A 25,142-nucleotide genomic window follows, 5' to 3' on the forward strand; every position below is an offset into this window, starting at 1 on the left:
AAAATTGTTCTTTTGGTTTGGTTCACTTTTCTCTGCATTAGTTCATAGTACCCAGAATGCTCTGGGTTTGTCTTTCTCATCATATCTTATGGAGCAATATTATGTTACATTTATATACTTCAATCTATTCAGCCACTCCTCAGCTGTAGAAGAGGCCATTTAAAGTAACCCCTTGGATTCCACTTCTTTCCCACTTTGAATCCTCTTTTAAGGTTCAGTAAGTTCTTATTTTTGTGATTAGTTTCATTAACTTAACATTTATGCTATCCATCTATATTTTAAGTACATCGAATTATCTTTGTACTCTCCTCTTTGGAGATAAGACTTGAATCAAAACCTACAATTAAACCTAAAATCATTTTCCCCATCAGTGTAGATGTATAAATAGCCAGAGAGTAAGAAATAGGGAAGTATAACCTCTTTTATTAGAGACTAAGCTCCACCAGGATTAAAATCAGTTCCAAAACACAGTCTCTTGAGAGAGAGTACACAGTCTCAGTCTACCTGGTCCCAACAACAATTTGTTAAATGGAGATGGATGATTAATTTTCACTTTCAAAATAGTACCAGTTATGAAATAATCTAGATATAAAAATATAAACTTTCATTTACATGCATATTTGTAAGTTACATAATTTCCTTCTACCTTCCCTTCCCACCTCACCTCCCCTCAAAGGCAAACAGTCTACTGAGCATTGTACATGTACATTTGTTTTTAGCATGTTTACATATTAATCATTTTCTGTATGAGGAATTAGGACTAAGGGGAGGGGGGAAACCATAGGATAAGAAGGAAAACATAGGAGAAATTTTCAAAAAGTGAACATAGTGTTCGTTCAGATTCTGTGGTTTGTTGTTTGTCCATAACAGGTTTCCAAGGGTTGTCAGAGCTCTTTGAACTGTTGAAAGAAGCTGCATTCATCAAAGTTGATCAACTCACAATGTTGTTAATCTGTAAAATATTCTCTTGGTTTTGGCTCCCTTTGTTCAGCATCGGTTCCTATAATTCTTTCCATGCTTCTCTAGAGTTCAACCATTCATGGTTTCTTTTTTTTTTAGGTTTTTGCAAGGCAATGGGGTTAAGTGGCTTGCTTGCCCAAGGCCACACAGCTAGGTAATTATTAAGTGTCTGAGACCAGATTTGAACCCAGGTACTCCTGACTCCAAGGATGGTGCTCTATTCACTGCGACACCTAGCTGCCCCATTCATGGTTTCTTATAGAATAGTACTCCATACCTTTAACCTGTGTATATCTTTCTACTTCAAATGTGTTTCTTCTAAAAAACATACTGGAGGATTATAGTTTTTAATCCATTCTGCTATCCACTTCCCTTTTATGGGAGAGTTCATTCCATTAACATTTACAATTAAGATTGCTAAATCTTTATTTCCCTTTGTTATTTTTCTTTTTTTCTACTTTTTCTCTTTCCTTATTCTACCTCACCAGTTTTGCTCCCTTTCCCCTTTCTCTTAAATTTTAACTTTTGTTTACTTTCACTTATGCTTTCACCTTCTTCTTTCCCTTTGCCCTCCCCTACTTCCCTCTAGGATAGAATAGATTTTTAAACCCAATTTGTAATGTGTTATTCCCTCTCTGGGCCAAATATATTGAGTAGGATTTATTCAGAGTTCACACCCTCCCTTCTTTCCCTTTAATATAATAATTTTTGTGCCTCTTCACTTGGTGTTATTTATCCACTAATGCCTAACCTTCTCCTATTACAGTCATTTTTATTGTTTTGACCCTGTCTTGTACTTACATTCCCTTTGTCAAAATATAAAAGCACTATCAAAGTACAATCAATATAAGGTTGATTGATTGCTTGATTGATAAGCTCAAAGCATTATCAAGTTGCAATCAATCACAGGTTGATTGATTACTTTATTGATTGATGAGCAGTATTACCTCATAGTCTCCCCTCTTCTGTCTCATTAGAAATATATTTCTCAAGAGTCAAGATTCATATCAAATTATAATCACTTTATATGTAATCCCCTTTTCATTTACCCTCCATGGATACACAAACCTCATGAACTAAAGCATCATGCCAAGCCAAAGTATTTTATGAACCATTTGAATGCCCCACCCCCATGCTACCTTTTAAAAGGATCGATTCCATAATTACCTAAATACATGAAGAATAAGATCCAGTTAAATGCTGAAAACCCACATGTGGGTACATTCTGCACTCCAAAAGAATGTAAAATCCTTGAAGACAAGAATTTGCTCTTGTCCTTAAAAGGCACTGGACGGTGTCTGGTATATGGTAGGAACATAATAAATGCTTGTCTACCTGTTGTAGGAGCCTTGTCTTTTCTTTCCACTTTCATCTACAATGTTCATTCTGACGTGGTTAAAGGCTTTGAGATCAGATTTACATTTGTCTTATCCCCCACTATTCTCACAAACTGACTGACTTATCTGTGAGAAACCTGTCTAGCAGCTAAGTCTCAATTACCATGAATAATGACTCCAATGAATTAGTTATCACTTCCAAGGCATTAGGGGTGTGATGTCCCTTGATGTGGAAAAAACAAAAGAAAAATTTTTGGTCCTCCAATTTGTACCAAAGAAGAAATCTGAATTATTATGGTATTAAAAAATAAAATGTTGATAATATACAATATTATACATATACTTTATGCATTTTTGAGTGTACAAACTTTTTCTGTGTCATCTGCTGGCCTTCATATGTCATCGGTGATTTCTGCAACACCTCTAAAAAATTCCCGTTTAAATTCTTTTTTTTTAGGTTTTTTTTCTCTTTTCTTTTTTTTTTTTTTTTTTTTGCAAGGCAAATGGGGTTAAGTGCCTTGCCCAAGGCCACACAGCTAGGTAATTATTAAGTGTCTGAGACCAGATTTGAACCCAGGTACTCCTGACTCCAAGGCCGGTGCTTTATCCACTACGCCACCTAGCCACCCCCCATTTAAATTCTTTAACCAATCCAGATACCTCAAAACTGTGATGGAAAGAGGTATGATGTGGAAGGTTAACTGTATCTGAATTGTACTTTTCAAAGTTATAATTATATGCAAAATATGGTTATTGTTATAGTGCACTGGAAATCTGAATGAAGATTCAGATGTGCCCACTTCCCAAAGATTCATTATTCACACCAATAGGGACCTAATGTAGTAGACCCTTAAACACTTTGTGTTGATAGAGTAATTGGTTGGCTCAATTCAGACGTTTTAGCTTCACCATCTTCTATCATATCAAGTTGTTGATTTGAAATGTGATTCTCCTAAAAAAAAAAGTTTGCACTGATTACTTTCAAGAAAGATGACTCCATCAGCTTAGGTTTTCCCTTCCCTAAAGCAGATCAAAACCCCTCTTTGCCATCCTGAATTGTGATAGTCTGCAAAAATCTCTTAATGATTCTGCTATTGAGCATCTCTGAATTTACCTAGATTAGTTTTCCAATGAATTAAAAATTTTTTTAAATGTCATACTTGAAGCAAGGTTAACCTCCATTTAATATAGCCTTTGAGGACTCAGAATTAACGCCCTACCATGAGGAGACATTTAAACTGAAGTTAATAAAGGAAGGGCATGGGAAGGGAGAATGTGTATTCATACACTATTACACACTTCTGATTCTCCTTTAAAATAAATTCTTTACTTTGCCTTCCTATTATAGAAAGAACATAATACAGAGCAGACAGGCATCATTAAACCTCACTGCATCAGGAGTGATGCAATCAGTAGATATTCATAGATCATAGTGCCAGAACGGATCTCAGAAGTCATGTAGTACAAACTCTTTACAGATAAGGAAAATGAGGTCCAGGAAAGTTAAGTGACTTGAATGTTAGTCAGTAAGAGAACATGTCAAAAGAGAAGTAGTGTTAAAAATGAGATTGGAACCCAAATTAAAGGATCTGAAGTCAAAGAATTCCAGAACCCTTATTTTTCCCATTGTAATAGGATCCTTCCAAATAGCAGCTTTTCACCCTAAAACAGAACAGGTGTTTTAATCTTACTACTTATTACAACTTAATCTTTAATAAAATTTCAAGAATTTGGATAGTTGCAAAAGTCTTATTCCAACAAATTTTTCAAAGATAAAAAGAAAAGTATCTCATTTATATGAGTGAGATATGTGCTGTGAACAGATTCCAACTCAACACAAAAAGATTCTTTCTGGAACTGAGTTCCTGAAAGATTCCAAATGACCATAGATGACAAAGATGAAGAGGTACAACTGGTGCATTAATTACTTTTTTTCTTTAAGATTAAATCCCTTAAATTACATATTACTATACTTCAACTATACTATATGCTATAGCTAGAATTTATGTAATGCCGACTGTGTGCCAGCTCCTGGGCCAAATTTATTATTATCTCATTTGATGCTCAAAATAATCCTAAGAGGTAGGTGCTATTATCAGCCCATTTCAAGGATGAGGAAATAAGCAAACAGGGCTTTAGGAACTTGCCAAGGGTCACAGTCTGTAAATATTTGGGATCTTCCTGATTCCAAACCGAATACTATAATACATATGTATGTATCTATATAAACATATAAACGTGTATATTATTTAACATATAGTATGTATATACGATCGTTTGCATGCTGTCATATGCACTAGGATGTGAGCTCCTTGAAGGTGGGACCATTTTTCTTTCTTTTTATGTTCAGAGTTCAGAGTCTGGCACAGTTTTGTTGTTCAGTTGTTTTTCAGTTGTGGGTGACCCCTATTTGAGGTTTTCTTGGCAAAGACACTGGAATGAATTGTCATTTTCTTCTCCAGTTTATCAATGAGGAAACTGAGGCAAACAAGGGGAAGGAATTTGCCCAGGGTCAAACAGGTAGTAAGTATCTGAAGTCGAATTTGAACTCAGGTCTTCCTGACTTCAGGACCAGTACTCTATCACCTAGATGCGCCTACCCCAGCACATAGTGTGTGCTTAATAACGGTTGTTGACTGACAAACGTGATAATAAAGTCAATGATCCAAGTCACCGCATATTCTTGGACATATTTGACAGACTTGTCAGGGCAGAAGAGAAGATTCATTAACCTATCCCACCACCCCACCCCACCCTACCACCCCCAGTAAGAATTTGGTGAAGGTATCATTAAAGCTGGGAGTTTTATTGTGGAGTGCATAAACATTGTTTTGGAATTGGGGATATTTTGGTAACCATATTTCAAGAAAACAAATTTCTTTTGTAAACCTACATTCCACCACGCTTGACTGACAAGACCAGGATACAATGAATTACCTCTATTAGAGTAGGGGTGGGAAACATTTTCATTTTTTTTCTGTCAAGGGCCAAAGTTTAAAAATTAGCCTCCTATATTTTGTCAAACATTTAATTAATTCACCCCTAAAAAGCTCCTGGGTTTATTGAATTTTGAGTCTTACCTACAGATAACTTGACAGCTCCAGATCAAATAATTTTGCAGGCTATATAAGGCTTGCAGGTCAGATGGTCCCCACCCCTGCATTAGAGGATCACTAATTATCTTTTTTTCCTACCATATTTCCAGGGAAAAGAACAATCCATTCCTATTTTAAGAAAGACAAAAAGTGACATACCTTCTTGAAGTAATCAAAGTTAGATAAAAAGTCTTCTTTGGTTAGTAGGAATCGGCCATCTATACTCTGTTTCCTTCCTCCTGAAAATGTAGACATTGTTTATTATTTTGGAAAAATAATTGTGCTAGGAATTACTCGGTAAATCAATTGTTCAGAATTTCTGATCCAAAAGGTAAAGTTTTTAAGTTGTTCTTTATCATTCATTCATTCATTCATTTATTTGTTTTGAATTTTACAATTTTTCCCCCTAATCTTGCTTCCCCCCCCCCAGCCCCCACAGAAGCCTGTCTGTTACTCTTTACATTGTTTCCATGGTATGAAGGTTTAAAGTTTTGATTACTACGCCAAACACACAGCCCACAACATTCTTGAGTGCAGCCCAAATCAGATTTATAAGGTATTTGGGAGTTACCAAAATATAAATACAGTAAAACAGCAATCACATTACAGCTTATAGCTCACTAGATTCCACTTCCATTTGAATCTGAAATTACCGACCTAATTCAGCCCATATATGAAGCATTAATTCCCTTTAAAATATTATCGGAAAACTTTTTCCTTCTTGCATTTTCCTAATGTTTTGCTCCTCTTTCTTACACTTATCAAATTTTAAATTATATTAATTTATTTGCATCTATGATTCCTTAGAGTAAGGGACTCTGATTTCATCTTTGCATCCCTAACAAGTCATATCAAGTCAATCCTTTAACACTTGCTATCCAAAGACGGTGCTAAATGAAAGCTACAAGAAAAGGCAAAACAAATTTTTTAAAAAGTGCATGTACTGAAGAAGTTCATAGTCGAAAGAAGTCAGCATGCAATCATCCATATATGAACAAGATATAGCAAGTATAATTAGATATCATTTTAAAGGAAAGGTATCAAATGCTTCTCGCACAGGATGGGATGATTTTTATGATCATGACATCTCTGTCATAATGGTCCAGTGGATTAAGTGCTGGATTTGGAACCAGGAGACCTGACCTTAAAATATCTCAGATACATATTAGCAGTGTGACACAAGCAAATCACTTCACCTTTCTTTTTCTCAATCTCCTCCCTGTAAAATTAAGGAATTAGAACTGTTTTAAATCTATTGTCTTATATTCCTAACTGAAGTGGTCATCCAACATTTCTTTGAATACCTCCAGTGATAGGGAGCTCCTTACCTCTTGAGTCAATCCATCTCATTTTTTAAAATAGCTTCAATTGTTAGAAAGGGTTTTTGGGGGGTTTTGAAAGGCAATGGGGTTAAGTGGTTTGCCCAAGGCCACACAGCTAGGTAATCATTAAGTGTCTGAGACCAGATTTGAACTCAGGTACTCCTGACTCCAGGGCCAGTGCTCTATCCACTATGCCACCTAGCTGCCGCCAAAATTCTTACTTATATGATAAGAAGATCAAAATTCATCTCCCTGTACTTCCTATGGATTGTTGGCAATTTGCTTTTGAAATAAAAGAGAGAAGGCTGATCCCTTCTGTTACTTGATAGCCCTCTGAATATTAGACTGCAGACTTCATTAGCTTCCAGAGTCAATCCTGAAAATCCTCCACAGAACAAGAGACCAATAATTATTCTTTTTTTGGGTTTTTTTTTTTTGCAAGACAATGGGGTTAAGTGGTTTGCCCAAGGTCACACAGCTAGGTAATTATTAAATGTCTGAGGTCAGATTTGAACTCAGGAACTCCTGACTCCCAAGCCAGAGCTCTATCTACTGCGTCACCTAGCTGCCCTAAGACCAATAATTTTTAATCCATTTCTTCACCTTTATCTATGCAAAAATTATACTTCATTTTTCTTCTCTATTAGAACCAGGGTTAGAAACAAATATTGGTTAAAGTTTTTGAAGGTTAGGACCAAAGAACTTGAATTTTGTTTAGTATTGGACAAGAGGGAGCCACATTATTGAGCAACCTATTCAGTGAAAATGGGAGCTATGGTTGTTCTTTTACAATATTACCCTGGCTAGGGGCAGCTAGGTGGCACAGTGGATAGAGCACTGGCCTTGGAGTCAGGAGTACCTGGGTTCAAATCCAGTCTCAGACACTTATTAATTACCTAGCTGTGTGGCCTTGGGCAAGCCACTTAACCCCATTGCCTTGCAAAAAAAAAAACTTAAAAAAAAAAAGAATAGCAGTGTAGAAACAGGTACCTGTTAAGAGGCTAACAATTATTCCCACAAATATAGTGACCAACATTCCAACGGTGCTGAAGTACAGGAATGATAAAGAATACCAGTTATCCATTAGTGCAGTTCTAGGGGAAAAAAAGGGAGAAAGTTTCATTAGAAGATTAATCTAAAAAAATATATAAAAACAGTAGACAGTCATCATATTCCATATTGTACTTTGCTAAGTTGAACACAGATTCTCCTATCTTCTCCTTTTAAAAACAAGACCCTCACTACAAATATTCATAATCAGGCAAAACAAAATACAATCAATCCAAAACGTACAGTGATCCACAAGGCAAAATGATAGCCTTAAGGAGTTTTCTGTGCTCTATCTTTTATGTTTTTTTAAAAAACTTTTATAAAAATATTTTAAAATTTAAATGAAAATATAAAAATTTAAAAATATTATTTAAAATATTATAAAATTTATTTCAATACCTTTCAGCACTATGATCCTGAAAAGCATTTGGAGAAAATGTTCCTTTAGTTGTGGTCCAGTTCCCTTTGAGGTGGAAGCTGGTTAGGTTACAACCATCTGTATTGAGACTCAATGCCAAACTTCTCTCTGGAAGGGGAGGATAAAGCTGAGCTCCAATTCCAACCCAAAGGGCAATGGCAAATCCTGTAGTGAGCCCTACAAATGCACCCTGCAAAAAAAATGGTGTTTTTGAGAGGAAAACAATAGTTTTCTTTTGAAAATTTATTTTATTTTTAATATATGTTAAAAAAAAACAACCATTTCTATTAACATAGCACAATAAAAAAAGATGATTTCACGTGAAATAGTCGATCTACTATGCACAACTTCCTTTTAAAAATACAACAAAATTACCTTGTTAATTTTTTCCCTTTTCTTTTTCTTTTCTATTCTTCTCCCCCACTATCATACATATACACACTTTTGGAAGGAAAAGGGAGTCATTGGAATATTGAGGTCAATTTCTTCCCAAATGAGCTATCCAAAAGTGAAATGACCTGCCTGCAGAGGTAGTGGGTTGGCCCTCACTAGTTCATCAACCAAAGACTTGTTCATTTACTGAAAATGCTGTTAAGAGGATGTGTATTCAGGTATAAAAGGATCTAAAAAGTGACCTGTGAGGTTACTTTTAAATCTGAAATTCTATGACTGTGATTCTGTGAAATTTGACTCAAGGTTATACCCAATAAGCTCAAAAACAGATCACCTTCTCTCCCTAATCAGCTTCTGCAGTCAAGTTTCTTATCTCCACCTATAGTAGTATCAGAATACCTATTAGGAGATACCCCATTTTTCAGAACTAAAACCCAGCAAGCAAGCTGTGACCTGAGTTTGCCAGAATAACTATCCTTTGTGCTCACTCTCTGGATGATCTCAGCCATAGCAAAATGCCAGAATTTATTTCACACTACACCAGGTGTCCTTTAAATTCAGACAAACACCTCTAGTACCTATTTTCTGCTCATGAATTACTGCTATGAATCAAATCTGTCTCATTGTTGCTTTTACTCCTCAATGTCAGAGCCCGTGGTATGGGTACTGAAATTTGCCCACACTAAAGCGAGTCCCCCACTAGGGGGGGCCCCGACACATGTATCCAGTTTCCAGCCTTCTAACCAATTTCTCTCGAAAACAAATTAAACTCTGATTTGGTTTCTGAATCTGATTCCTGCCTGCTCTGCTCGGTTTGACTCCAATCATCTACAGATAAATGTGATTGACAATATTATTTGTTCAGTAGGATTAACAATAGTATTTGACCAAATATCCAAGGCTCAAATCCTTAAACTTAACCAAGTATAATTGAATAAAATGGAGAGATCCAAAGAGGATCATCATTTTGAGCTGTGTATCTCTAGAAGTGAGCAGAGTACCTAGCTTTTATCCATCAGTTTTTCTTCAGTGCCTATAATGTTCCAGGTGCTATGAGAGGCAATGGGTACATAAAGATAAAAATGAGAGAATCCCTCTTCTTAAGGGAACTCACAATCTGTCAGGGAGAAAGAGTACATATATAGAAATATCTGCAAAGTAATTACATTGATATGAACCTAGGAGTACTACAGAGGAAAGACCAAGGTCAAAAATGCTAAAATCCTTACTATTACTTAACATCTCTAGGATAATAACCTCTCGGGGTCCCAAAAGAGCCAATTTCTTCATAAAGAGATCTAAAATTTTTGCATTCAAACAGTAATCTTTGAAGTCCTTTAGAATTCAAAAAAAAAGGCAGTGACATTAGGAATGTGTGGGAAAGGGCTCTTGGAAAAGAGAGGTTACATTTTTGTCTTTGAGAAAAAAAATCACTAATTTCCACTGCATTTTAAGAGAACACAAAGTAATCATATTCATAGTTTATACTCACCACTGAGTTGGCAAAGGGGACCAAGATGCCCAAAGAAAACAAGCCTAAAAGGGGCCCTCCAATCACACCAAAGATAGTGAGCACCATCTATGAGGACAATAAAATATCATGGATTAGCTGTGGGGGGGCAGTTTAAAGAAGTCACTAGTTTTACAATTTCAACAGGAAAGAGGTTTAGAAATCATTAACAGAGTGATAATATATGCTAATTTTTCCAAAATGAAAAAGGAGTGAATATTAATTTGAAATATATTAAATATGCTTGCATATGAACAATTCATACCAGCTTGTTTGCTGCCACAGGGAAGGGAGAATGGTAGAAAAATGTGGAATTAATAAGATTGGAAATGGATGAATGTTAAAAATGATCTTAGCATATAAATGGAGAAGGGAACTAAATTTAAAACAAGAAAGAAAACTTAAGTTTGAAAACATGTCAAAGAGATGTAAAAGAGTTATTGGACAGAGCCTTGAAAAATATTCACAGTTGGGATGTAGAATCTGAATGAATGAAAAGGAGTGATCAGACAAGTAGGAGAAAATATATGAGAGGCCAGCATGACAAAAGTCTCCAGAAGAGAATATCGTCAATAGTGCCAAATGTAGGAGAAAGGTCAAGAAAGATGAGAATTGAGAAAATCCCATATAATTTATCAATTAATAAACAGATCATTTGCAACTTTGGAAAATGGCTTCAATCAAGTAATGAGGTCAGAAGCCAGACAACAAAGAGTTGAGAAATCAAAGAGGAAGTAAAGATAGTTTTTTCTTGGAGTTTAACTTAAGAAAGGGAAGAGGAAATATCTTGAGGCAATAGCATGACTGGCTATTCCAATAAAACTCAAAAGAACAAAACCTAGAGAATAGGAGGTATAATTATATAATCTACAAATGACTTCTATGAGGTTTGACGAAAGTGTTACCTGCAACAAAGCTCCCATAAGAGATGCCACAGCAGCCATTCCAATGCAAATGGCTCCAAACAGCCAACCTGGGGAGAAGACATAAAATCAAGATCACTTTGATGCAGATAATTAATATTCTCAATGGAATAAATTCAAAGATTCCAAAAGTATAGAGAAATGGACTGTCTGAAGGATGATCATATAGGCTAAAGCAGGTTAAAAAGTAAAAAAAATGATATGTTTTTCCTAACAAGTATATGCAAAATTGATGAATAAGACCCTTGGGTGGTGCTTGAGTATTAGTCTAAATCAATCAATAAATGAGCATTATTAAGTATGTTAATACTTAGTATTGAGCATTTTGTTGGATTCTACAGATACAATGACAAAATATTCTCTGGTCTTAAGTATCTTATATTCTAACAGAGGAGATAATGTGTGCATAAAAGTTACTATATGGAGGAAACTTTAGAGGACACTAGCAGCTAAGTGGATTGTGAAAGGCATTCTGCAGAAGTAAACCAAGTATTCCAATGAGGCAGAGAAGAGGAAAAGCATTCCAACCATGAAAAACTACCACATGCAAGGAATAAGCTATTCGATCACAATGCATTATGGAGAATAATGTCTAAGATGTTTGGAAAATATAATATATATATATATATATATATATATATATATATGTAGAGATTGAAATGCTAAGTGGAAGAGTTTATATCTGAACCTAGAAGTAATAGGGAACCCTTTAGAGATTATTGAGTAGAGGGCTGGTGTGATTAGATCTAGACTTTAGGAAAATCACATTGGCAGCTATGTGGAGGATGGATGGGTTGGGGAGAGTCTTGAGGCACATAAATCAACCAGAAATCTATTTAATGGGAAAAAGAGAGGAAGAGGAGAACCCAAGTATACATAGCTGTCTGGATCCTACACTTGAGGCATAGAGAACAATTGGAAGACTATTTCACTAATCCAGGGGAAAGGTGATAAGATTGGTTATCATCCTAGCAGATTTAGGGATCAGAAATATCTCACTTCCATGTTTACTTCACTATGGTCAAGGATATTATTTGGCACATGGCACTTAATAAATGTCTGGTGTTTGACTGGTTGAGATTGGAACAACAGGTGTTAATATTACTATTTTTTTTAGGCTTTTTGCAAGGCACATGGGGTTAAGCGGCTTGCCCAAGGCCACACAGATAGGTCATTATTAAGTGTCTGAGGCCAGATTTGAACTTAGGTACTCCTGACTTCAGGGCCGGTGCTTTATCCACTGAGCCACCTAGACACCCCCAATATTACTACTTTTAGAGTCAACTCAGCAAGCCTTTATTAAGAGCCTACTCCATTTCAGGCACCAGGCCATCCATTACACCCTGCCACTTCTTCAAAAATAAGACATTTTCCTCCCCAGCTCTTGGTAACTCTTGGTTTGGTTCTTCCTTATTTGATAGATAATGAAATTACATCATTGTGGGATTCTAAGGAATTACTCATACAAAATTCCTTATTTCTGTTTAAGTAACCACAATCCTCTTGCATCACCCAGATTTAAAACTTTATAATCAGCTCTGCCTCTTTCTGTAAAGTCACACTACTACTCATATTCCAAAGTTAATATCCAAGGTCTGTTGATTAAACCTCCACAATATCCCTCACAATGATTCTCTTTCTCCACTAACAAAGCCCCAACACTTTAGTTCAGGGATCACTATCTCTTGTCTAGTTTCTGAAATGATGTTGCTGTAAATGAACTCATAGGACTACGTTCAAATCTTGACTCTGTTACTTACTATGTGATGACATATAATTTCCTTAACAGTTCCATGCCTCAGTTTCTTCATCTATAAAATAAGACAGTTGGACCAGATAGCTAAGGCAGACAGACAGACTGTGAAGAGTGATTAATAGGATCTGGAGTCAAGTAAACCTTAAGTTCAAATCTTCTCCCCTCAGGAACTTACTGGTCGTTTGATTCTTTGCAAGTCATCTAACCTCTCTCATTCTGTTTGTTCCTCTACAAAAATGGCATAACAATAGCAACTAACTCACATGATTATGGTGAGACTGAAGCTAAATAGAATATGTAATCGGGAAGCTCTAAAAAATCTATAGGTGTGAGCCAGCTAGGGTGGCACAATGGATAGAGCATAGACCCTGGAGTCAGGAGTTCAAATCTGACCTCAGACACTTAATAATTAACCTAGCTGTGTGGCCTTGGGCAAGTCATTTAACTGCACTACTTTACCAAAAAAAAAAATCTATGTGTTAATTCTTAGCATTTAGACTAGAGAAGACATAGGGAAGGTCTAATAGTTCTATTAGGATATAGTCACACACATGATTCTATTATTCAGCCATTTTTAGCCATGGCTGATTCATCATAATTCCATTCTTGGAGTGGTTTGCTGCTTCATTTTACAGATGAAGAAACTGAGGCAAACAGGATGAAGAGACTTACCCAGAGTCACAGAGCTAGTCTGTGGCTGAAATCAGATTTTAACTCAAGATGCGCCTTTCTGACTCCAGTTCTGACACTATCCACCATTCCACCTAGCTGTCCATTTCATCACATGATAATACACTTCATAAATTCTGATTTCCTTCTTCTCTCTCCCTATTCTGTGGTCACTTACTTGTCACTTTACAAAGCCAATACAGAGTCTTTTCCGAGAGGGATGGGCAGTAAGGTCTGACGATGTCCGAGATTGTTACTGCAGCTAAAGCATTGACACTGGCAGAAACAGTACTAAAGAAGATAAAGGAAAACTGTTTTTTTCTTTGTTCCGTTTATTCCCATAAACATTGTGAAGTTAGAAAATGAAATTTTTAAAAATTGGTTATTGACCCTCAGTACTTGATTCTATTTCTAGGATCTCTGACCTAGAACTGGAAGGAACCTCAGAAGCCATGTAAGGCAACTACTCCATTTTACAGAAAAGGAAATTGAGGCCCAGGGAAATTAGATAAATCAGTTAAGATCAAATAGGTAGCAAACCTCAGAAGAAGCTGAACCCTGTCCCTATGATTCCAAAACCAATGTGTTTTCCAATATGGTACATTGTCGAAATCAATTCAATTCAATTCAATCCAACAAGTATTCTTAAAGTTTCTACTATGGGCCAGGGTAGGCACTGGGGATGCAAAGAAAAAATGAAAAACAGATCCTAAATCCTGCGTGTTCCCCAATCTAACAGAATATTTTCCATCATTCAAAAAGATAGACTAAAAATGCTTGAAAGCAAAAGATTTTGTTTTAATATTTCTAACTATTCAGTCACTCCTCTGTAGACAAGGAAAGAGAGTTATGCTTCCAGTACCCATTATAATTAAGAGGCTTTCTAGGTGGCGCAGTGGATAGAGCACTGGCCTTGGAGTCAGGAATATCTGAGTTCAAATCTGGCCTCAGACACTTAATATTTACCTAGCTGTGTGGCCTTGGGCAAGCCACTTAACCCCATTGCCTTGAAAAAAACTATAATTAAGAGGCTTTAACTAAAATTTTCAATCTGAACTGAATTACATAGTGATAATATATGAATAAAAATTATGTATTTTTAAATACTCACTATGTTGATCATAATTTTAAAAGAAACATTAAAAGTTGTCTTGTGAAAATAAGCTACAAATTTCTTTTGGAGAGTAGAGTGGACAGAAGTGAGGAGACCATTAGAATGGGCCCCCTTTCAGTATGGAAACTCCCTCTGCCAAAGCAAGTCAACAACCCTTTCCCAATTTATTGTGTTAGAGAATTCATTAAGGAAGAGAGAAGACAGATAGCTTTCCCATGGCCAGTTAGCAGCTATGATTCCTGGATGGGAATTGAATCCAGAGCATCTTTATTCCATGGCAAGTTCTCTAAGCACTATGCTACCATACTAAAAATATCAATTATAAATCTTATTCCCTGGAGATAAATCATATTAAGAATAAGCTGGTTTGAACATAAACCTTGAAATGTATATAATTCCAGGATATATATGTAATAAGCATAAATTCAATAAATTCAGCAAATATATATAAATTCAGGAAGGAAATTCTGTATCTTTACCCATTTTGTAGCTAACCATGGTATCCTAGGAATTCATGATTGTAGGATCATCATCCACCAATATCTTAAACTTTTAGATTCTACAGAAATTTTTAATCTACTTTTTATCAGCCTGTTATTAAAAATATTTTATAAGATATTTTAATATAATTAATTGGTTTTCCTGTAATCCTATGTTTTTTATTTTATACATTTAAAAGTATTATACTAAGAAGGGATCTATATTATTCACCAGACTGCTAAAATGGAATGCATGACAAAATGTTTGCCCTTCATTTTTTTTTTTAGGTTTTTGCAAGGCAAATGGGGTTAAATGGCTTGCCCAAGGCCACACAGCTAGGTCATTATTATGTGTCTGAGGTCGGATTTGAACTCAGGTACTTGTGACTCCAAGGCCCGTACTCTATCCACTGCACCACCTAGCCACCCTTTGCCTTTTATTTTTGAAGAAGACCATGACATACATCAGTGAGGTGATGCCATGACAAGCATATAAATTGGATTTGAGTGAGGGGATGTTGTACTAAGTCACCAGCCTCACTTTCTCCCCCAGAATCATCTGGGCCTAGTGACCAGACTAAAGATGGTCCAGGATGTGAGGCAATCAGCGTTAAGTGTCTTGTCCAAAGTCCAGCTAGTAAGAGTTAAGTGTCTGAGGGCTGGATTTGAACTTCCATCCTCCTGAATCCTAGCTGTGCTCTATCCACTGTATCACCTAATTGCCAAGTCAATGACATACAAGAAAGATGGGGAACCTTAGACCACTGAAAGAAATCCAGAGAGGTTAAATAATAAGCCTTGGATAACAAAGGCAGAATTTGGACCAAGATATTTCTGACTCTTGCATTCTATCTGCTGCTGCCCCATATAAGTATTTAAATAGATAACTCAGGCATCTATTTTTGACAAATAGTGAAATCTTTAAGGACAAGAGAAAATTGTTGACATTGAATTATTATCATTGAAACCTCACTAGGAATGGGAAACTCCATATGAGAATTAGTTCCATTAAGCATGCAACCTCCCCTTAAATAGTTAACATCCACTTTGTAGAGATTGGGAATAGGAATAACCACCTCTCTGATATGGTTAATACAGGTAATAAAACAACATTGGGGTCTGTCATCATGACATTGAGGGGATTCTGAAGTCTCCAGACCATTAAGAGCAAAATGTTAACATGCAGGAATGATCAAACTGAAAGGTTAGAAGTGTCATCCCAACAAAGGACTATTGTCTGATAACCAGACTGCATAAGTCCAAAGAGGTGGATCCATAACCTCAAGAAGACATTTCTTGGTTGGAGTAATTGATGAAGACTATCTAAAAAAGTCACAGTTCCTGCTAAGTATTGAATGGAATATATATATATATATATATATATAAATATATATATATATATATATATATATATATGTCACAAGCTTAAAATTCCTATTTTCTAGAATTCAACCTCAGCTCATAAAATATGAAGGTCTTTAAAAAGCTCTCCAAAATCACACTTCATTAATTATATAAAGTTCATACCTCAATGTTGCACTGTATACACATGCCACAAAGAGTCCTGGGAGTCCTGGAAAATCTTGGAGAATGTCCATTACCAGATAGGGCATGAGCTGAAAAAGTCCAAAGTTTGCTAATGTTGCTGCTTAACAGAGAAACAAATCTAAAATCACTAATGAAAGAAATCAATTTCTCATTTAATCCAACACTGTCAGAGATTGAGTTTTTTCAAATGGATGAATGTTTAAAATAAGTATCTTAATAGAATTTTGCCTTTTTAAAAAGTAAATATTTTTCTTTTACTTTTAGATAAATTGTATTGTTTTATTGCCTAGATTTTAAGTACCTGCTACCATAACTTTTATAAAGGAACTTTTGTAAAAAGAAAAAAGGAAAGAGGGAAAATTGAGTGAAAGATATCAACACATCAAAACAATATTACTTTATTTCAAAATTCCACATCATTAGCTCTCTGGCTTCTAGAAAAGAACGGGGTGGAGGGTGAGGAGGAACAGTGCCTTCTCATATCTCTTGTTTATGGCCAATCTTTTTTTAATTTTACAATATTAAGTTTTAATGTTTTATCATTGTTGATTTTTCAGCTTAAATTATTATAATCATTGTACATGCTGACTTTCTGGTTCTGTTTATTTCACTTTTTATAATAGAACACTAAGCTTTTCTCCTGCTCTTCTCTATTCAGCATGCTCATCATTTCTTACAGAACAATAATATTCCATTATAATTGAATAAACAGTTTGTTTATCTCCAGGATAATATGATTTGCTCACCCTTTGGGGACATAGATTAGTGAATTAGTGAAAAACTCAAAGGGTTTTTTTCATCTTCCAGAAAAATCTTGGTTATTTTCTGATCCTCTGACTAGCAACTAACCTTCTAAAATTGATATCTACAACAGTAACCCAATGGACCATAGACATCTCTTTTGTCAGAGTCAATCTGAATGGAACTGATCGATAATAAGAGTGTGAAGGAACATTGTCCATATTATTTTGACAATTATAACAACGGACAAATACTGTTCATTAAAAAAATTAACAAATTCAACGATAGATCAGAGATGGGTTTTTCCAAAGTTTATAAGTTGGGTTTTTTCCCCAATCAGGAAAATTATGAAGCTTCTGCAGGCATGACAATCATTACAAATCCTTTTAACATGTTACTTTGAACAGAATTCTAAATACAAAATCTACTAAACATTAGATCATAATGATAAAAATCTTTGCATATTGATTTTTCATATAATTATTTCTATTTTCATAAAATTCTTTTTATAATAGTAGCTATTATAGAAATTATAATATAAATTATTCATTATAGAATGAATAGTCAGGGAGAAAGACCATTTAACTTGGATTTAGAAGATGTGAATTCAAATCAAGAGGATCTGATACTTTCTTTGGTACTATAGGCAAATTACTTATTTTCTTCTGAGTATCAGTTTATTCATCTATAAAATGGTTACATTAATATTTATACAAGATATAATGAAAGTTCTTTGTAAACTTTAAAGTATTCTCTAAATACAAATTATTATTTTCATTTTCTTATTAATAATGCCTTAATCTGCAAAGTAAATGAGCCTTTGCTGTTAGGTAAAGATATAGTGGAAATATTCCTCACAATAAACTGTAACAAAATCCAATAACATAAGAACTTTGCTATTGCTAGACTGACCTAGAGTTTCAAAGTACTAAATGAGTAAATAATTAATCAGAACAAATGTCCTTCTCAATATAATGAATGACCAGACTTGGTCACAAAAAATGATTTTTTAATAAATGTAATTCCCTTCAGGTGCAGAAATGGGAGACTGCTGGAAAGGAATATATCATATTTGGCAGTTGTCTGATATAGTTGATGTATTGTTTGGATTTACTAAAAAGGATTGATTTTGTTTCTTTTTGTTGTATTTTGGGGATTTTCTCTTTGTAAAAAATATTCTTTCTTACAAGAGACTGGGTAGGTAGGAGAAGAGGACAGATTCATTCAGAAATGAAAATGATGCAAAAAGAAAAGAAAATACCACAAATAAAAAAGAAAAGAAAAATATTAATTTTTTCTTAAAATCTTAAATCTTAAAAATTTTATACTCTACATTTTTCAAAGAGTTAACTTTATAAGAATGTGCAGTGCATTCTTACACCTAGGGCATTAGATTCAAAAATAGAATTTGAAAAATGCTGCTAGTTTCACGAATGATTAGAAAACTGTTTGGATATTAAACCATGCAGGAAAAGGACACAATATTGCATTGACACTGCATGATTTTCTATTACTTTCCCATTGATTTTTCATTTATATTTAAACTGACCTTCAAAAATCATGGTTAAGAGTGTCCCATTATAATTGTTGTTCAGTCAGAAATATTTCACTTAATTTCTCCTTATACTCTCTTCAGATTTCTATTATTTTAATTTTGCATCCAAGATTCATAGTTCAACTACATATATATTTATATAAAATATTAATATACAAATTTGCCTAATTTTTTAATAGTTTCTAGTGAACTTACCTATTGTCCACTGAACATATAGGAATATTCTAAGCCAACAATATTATTTCTTAATCTATGGCTAATGTATTCAATAAAAAAAGTTTCAGTACTGGACCTGGTCTGGGGCTGAAATCTTCTTTGCTGTCCAAGGATCACAGTCATGGTATCTCGAATAAAGGACGAGGCCACACAATGTAGTAAAGGTAAGAATTGCCCAGCATCCTATAAGATTTATATAAAGGGACCTACACAAACAAACAATAAATAAAATGCCATCATTAATTTTTCTAAGGATTTTTTAGGAAACGTCACAGGAGGGGGGGTAAGGAACAGGTATTATCACTTTGTTTCCACACATCATTAGGTAAATAAATATATTTTAGTTGGCAAAAAAAAAATTTCTATGGAATACCCTGGTATAATCATTTCTTTTTATAATAGCAACTAATGAAGGAAAACAAATGAATTTGACCATGAATATTTTGCTGCTCTCTAAAGCTGAAGATAAAGGGATAATTTCCAAGAACTCTAAGTAGACTTGTATGAACTGAGACAGAATGAAGAGAGCAGAACTAGGAGAACCTTAATCAATACTATGACCCACCCTATTTCCAAATGACTGATGATAAAAAATGCTATCCTCCTCCAGAAAGATGATGGATTCAATATGTAAAATGAGATATGTACTTTCAGACATGGAAAATGGGAGAAATATATTTTACTTGGTTATGCCTATCTGTGGCAAAAGATATTTTTTTTTAAATAGGGAACATTTACCCTTCCAGATTTGCCTCTGGTACAGTGGATAAAGCACTGGCACTGGAATCAGAAGGATGGATGGGAGTTCAAATACAGTCTCAGACACTTACTAGCTATGTGTACCTTGGGCAAGTCACTTAACCCTAATTGCGTCACATCCAGAACCATCTCCAGTCATCCTGATTTATATCTGGCCACTGGATCTAGATTCACATCATTCCCTCACTCAGATCTAATTCATGTACTCGTCATGGCATCACCTCCCAGATGTCATGGCCTTCTTCAAGAACAAAGGACAAGGGGGTGGCTAGGTGGCGCAGTGGATAGAGCACGGGTCCTGGAGTCAAGAGTACCTGAGTTCAAATCCAGCCTCAGACACTTAATAATTACCTAGCTGTGTGGCCTTGGGCAAGCCACTTAACCCCATCTACCTTGCAAAACAAACAAACAAGCAAAAAGAACAAAGGACAAAATGTCTGTCTTCTAAGGATTATAGAAACAGAAGGTATCTCAATGGTCAATGAGCCCAACCAACACTCCAAAAGAAAGTTCCATGGCACTATGCTTGAGAAGCGATCATCTACTCAAGCATTGGGTTGGTTAGACTAGTTCTGCCGATGCTATCACTATTCTACTTGTAACCCAGTTTTAAAACTTTGAACCCATTCTTCATTTAATTGATATCCAAATATGTGAGAATCGCCCTGCTCAGCCAACTCCACTGGTATTCCATTGCTTGTAGGATCAAGTATAAATCCCTCTGTTAGTCATTTAAAGCTCTTCAGAACCTGGATTCAACATGCATTCATTCTGACTATATATTTCTCATCAATATTCTCTTCACCTGGGGTCCTAACTTCTCTCTGAATGGAGAGTAAAGAGCTCCTCTCAGAACCTCCTTTTAAGGTGGACACCCACCTACATGCACTGCTCAGGACTTCTTCCTCAGACTTGTTTTTCAGTTTCTTTATTCAGTGGTCTTTATCTATTAGAATATAAGCTTCTTCACTATTGTTGTATTAGAAACCAGGAGGGAGGGGTATTCAGGGAAGCCTGGAAGGATTTCCATGAACTGATGCTGAATGAGATGAGCAGAACCAGAAGAACACTGTACACCCTAAAAGCAACATGGGGAGCGATGATCAACCTTGATGGACTCGCTCATTCCATCAGTGCAACAATCAGGGACAATTGGGGGCTGTCTGTGATGGAGAATACCATCTGTGTCCAGAGAAAGAATTGTGGAGTTTGAACAAAGACCAAGGACTATTACCTTTAATTTTTTTTAAAAAATCATTATCTTATTATGTAATTTTGCTATCTATATTTTATTGTTCTTCCTTAAGGATATGATTTCTCTTTCATCACATTCAACTGAGATCAACGTATATCATGGAAACAATGTAAAAATCAACAGACTATAAGTTTCTTGAGGGGCAGCTTTTCTTTATATCCTCCAGAAATTGCCCTTCATATATGCTTTGGTTCAGCCAAACTGATCTTTCTGCCCTTCATGCAGTATTCCATCTCCCATCTCTCCTTTTACACAGCTCATTCCCCTTGTCTATCCCTCTTAGACTCCCTAATTTTCTTAAAAGCTTAGTTCAAACATTATCTACCCCATGAACTTTTCTGATCCACTTCCTGTCTCCTATAACCTCTTCCTCCCAGTTATATCCAATCCAATAAACATTTATTAATGCTTCCTACTGTGTACAAAGTGCTGGGGTTACAATTAATTAAAAAAAACCAGTCCCTGCCCTCAACAAGCTTACAGTCTAAAATTCTAAAAATCTATGTAAATCTTGTCTTATATATTTTTATATCTTTAAAACTCCATGTGTTCCTTGCATAATAGATCTCCCTGAAGGCAAGGATTGTTGTTTCTGTCTTTGGAGTGAATAGCACAGTGTCTGGCACATTATAAGAGTTTAATGAATGTTTCTTAATTTCACATAATTTAATAAACACTAGCTTCCTGGTTTCAAAATCTCTTCCTTACTGGTCCTCCTTTACCAGCTTCATTTTAAGTCTTTATCACCTAACACCAGACGGACAGTACCAGCTTATCTCTCTTTCTGAGAAAATTCAGTCTTGAACACCAGATAAGAATAAGCTTCCTCAAACACTCCTCCCAAGCTTTAAAATCATCCTTTGCCTAGAGGATAAATTCCAAATTTAGCCTGGTATTCAAAGAACTCTAAATTGGCCCCAACCAATCTTATTACCATCTATTCAAGCATTTACTCCACATAAAACCATCTGTTAACACATTCCCATGTGAGGTCAGATCTTTTGTTTCCTGAGGCAAATTCTATTTTTTAAATAAATGAATAAAATGTATAATGTATTATATAACAAATTCATAATTTTTTTTATTTTTCTGACTACAAGCAAAATGTTTTCAGCATTCATTTTTTGGGCAAGATTTTTGAATTTCACATTTTTCTCCTTCCCTCTCTTTTTTCCCCATTTCCCCTTGACAGGAAGTAACCTGATATAGTTATAGTATAACCTATGTCAAACAAATTTCCATATTAGTTATACTGTGAAAGAAGAATCAGATCAAAAGTGGAAAAAAGCAAGAGGAGAAAAAAACAAAGTATAAAACAAATTTTAAAAATTAAAAATATTATGCTTTGGTCTGCATTTGGACTCCATAGTTTTTTCTCTATCTGGGAATAGTATTTTCCATTACAAGTCCTTTAAAATTATCTTTGATCATCCTTCTGCTTAGAAGAGCTAAGTCTATATTAGTTGATCATCACACCCAAATCTGTTGTTAGTGTGCACAATGGTCTCCTGGTTCTGCTCAGTTCACTCACCATCAGTTCGCCTAAGTCCTGGAGGCAAATTCTAAGCATGGTTTAGGACTTAACTTCAATCCCTCTACCTCTAAGAAAACTTTTAAGAGCCACGTCCCAGGATTGTCTTTCTGTGAAACTTTTTAAAACTTCTTTTGTTTTTCTTTCTTTCTCATAGTTTTTCCTCCTTAATTCTAATTCTTTTTTTTTTAGATTTTTCAAGGCAATGGGGTTAAATGACTTGCCCAAGGCCACACAGCTAGATAATTATTAAGTGTCTGACATCGGATTTGAACCCAGATCCTCCTGACTCCAAGGCCAGTGCTCTATCTACTGTACCACCTAGCCACCCCCATTCTAATTCTTCTTTCACATGACAAATATGTTGGGGGGGTTTTAGGTTTTTGCAAGGGCAAATGAGGTTAAGTGGCTTGCCCAAGGCCACACAGCTAGGTCATTATTAAGTGTCTGAGACCGCATTTGAAGCCAGGTCCTCCTGACTCCAGGGCCAGTGCTTTATCCACTGCACCACCTAGCCACCCCACAACATGACTAATATGGAAATACATTAAGCACAACTCTACACGCGTACTCTATATTAGATTGCACATTGCCATGGAGAGGGGGAGAAGGGAGGATGGTAGAAAACTGGAACTCAAAAGCTTGCAAAAGATATGAATGTTGAGAGCTATTTTTGCCTGGAATTGGAAAAAAAAAATAAAAGTTCATTTAAAAAGAATGGATTATTTAAAAAAAAGAGTAATAGGACAGCTTCCATTTCTTCTAACCATTTGGCTTTGACATATAGACTCACAACTAGACTAATTACCCCTTTTAGGATAATTTGACTTTTTAAGTGTTTAAATGTTAGTACCCTGATTTTTCCCTTGTTATCATTCCCCTTATGAGAATCTAGCCATCCATCTGCTTTTTAATTACCTTTTACATATCAAGAGTCCGGTTGCATTGGATGGCAGAGTGGGGACATGTGGAGTAGATATTATCTTCCCCCTTCTTCAGTCTTTTTTTTTTAAGTTGTGTACAACTCTATGTGACCCTATTTGGGGTTTTCTTGGCAAAGACTCTGAAGTGGTTTGCCATTTCCTACTCCAGCTCATTTTACACATGAAAAAACTGAGGCAAACAGGGATATGTGACTTGCCCATGGTCACATAAATATCTAAGGTCAGATTTGAACTCAGGAAGATGAGTCTCCCTGACTTCAGATGTGGTACTCAACTGGCCCCATTAAAATAGAAACTTCTTGAGGGCAGGGTCTATTCTTTTTTGCTTATATATGTACCCTCAGGATTTAACCTAGAATAGGTGTGTAACATTCCATTTGGGGGGTGGGGGGAGGGAAGTAAGATTGGGGGGAAAATTGTAAAACTCAAAATAAATAAAATCTTTAAAAAAAAAGAATGTGTAATACATCCTTGTTGACGTGACTCTTAGCTCCTTGGAGACGGAGCCCATCTAGCCTGATAGAAGCTCAATAAGAAATTTGGTGTTTTGTGGATTTTTGTTTTAGTGATGACACATATATAAATATCTCCATTTCCCCCTTTAGAATAACTGGATTCAAAAGCCAGAACTATTTGACTATTCTAAAAGGTTTATTTATTTTGGGGGAGCATAGTCAATTATAGTATCATAGCCCTAGAGCTACAATGGACTTGAGAAATCTTCTTTTCCAATTCCTTCATTTTATAGATGAGTAAACGGAGGCCCAGTTGGATTTTATTCCAGATCCTCTGATGACAAATTCAGTACATCTCCCTGCCCCCCCCACTTCTCTCATGTACTATCCAGAAAGAAAACCCACCCACTTCTTAAACTTCCCTTTTTCCTAACCCTAGCATCACCATCACCCCTCACTCTTTCTCAGCCCATATATCAGTCTTGCCACTTCTGTCTCCACAACACCTCTCTCATCTCACTCCTGCCCTCCACTCACAGACTCTCTCCTACCCTAAATTATTGTAATAGCCTTCTAATTGATCTTCCTACCTCAAGCTTCTCCCCATTCAAGTCCATCCTCCATACAGCTACCATTTTCCTTAAAAGGAGATCTGACCTGCTATTTTATGTTAAGATCAAATTTTTCCTACTCCATAATTTTATATAGTCTTCCGTTTTCCCCTCGGCTAGCATATAAATTCCTGAGTTTTAATTTTAAAATCCTTTACGACTTGATCGTCCTTATTTTAAAAGGATTAAATAAAAATTAAATTTAAAAAGTCTTTCATTAAAACCAAAGGACATTTAAGAACATTGATACATGCATAATACTGGAATAGCGCTTACAGTTTTGCTTGGAAACGGTTTTTGCAGGCATTATATCTCTGGACTTGAGCAGGATTGATCCCATAGATGGTGAGCCATGTGATGGAGCCCCCAATGATGATCGTCCAGAAGGTGTATCGTTGAAGAGGATTGGGATTGAAGCTAAGCAGGAAAGTAATAGAGGAAGCAAGTTAGACTGTCAGAAAGAAAGTTTTCATTGAAATAGTTTTCCCATTGAAAACTAAG

At 35.6% G+C, this 25,142-nt stretch overlaps 1 protein-coding gene across 1 annotated transcript in view; it reads right to left on the reverse strand.

Annotated features, from left to right (window-relative positions):
• Positions 1 to 411: 411 nt before the first annotated feature.
• LOC141515259 (sodium-coupled monocarboxylate transporter 1-like) overlaps positions 412 to 25,142 on the reverse strand; it is a 37,748-nt gene continuing 13,017 nt past the window's right edge. The window contains exons 6-15 of the mRNA XM_074226684.1: positions 24,918 to 25,058; positions 19,163 to 19,292; positions 16,554 to 16,642; positions 13,612 to 13,724; positions 10,991 to 11,058; positions 10,068 to 10,154; positions 8,164 to 8,372; positions 7,705 to 7,808; positions 5,552 to 5,631; positions 412 to 3,249 (exon numbers count right to left, since the gene is read on the reverse strand). Coding sequence (XP_074082785.1) covers positions 3,148 to 3,249; positions 5,552 to 5,631; positions 7,705 to 7,808; positions 8,164 to 8,372; positions 10,068 to 10,154; positions 10,991 to 11,058; positions 13,612 to 13,724; positions 16,554 to 16,642; positions 19,163 to 19,292; positions 24,918 to 25,058 — 1,123 coding nt within the window. The 3' untranslated portion in view covers positions 412 to 3,147. The remainder of the gene's footprint in view (positions 3,250 to 5,551; positions 5,632 to 7,704; positions 7,809 to 8,163; positions 8,373 to 10,067; positions 10,155 to 10,990; positions 11,059 to 13,611; positions 13,725 to 16,553; positions 16,643 to 19,162; positions 19,293 to 24,917; positions 25,059 to 25,142) is intronic.

This window comes from Macrotis lagotis, chromosome 2, assembly GCF_037893015.1.
Source record: "Macrotis lagotis isolate mMagLag1 chromosome 2, bilby.v1.9.chrom.fasta, whole genome shotgun sequence".
NCBI lineage: Eukaryota > Metazoa > Chordata > Mammalia > Peramelemorphia > Peramelidae > Macrotis > Macrotis lagotis.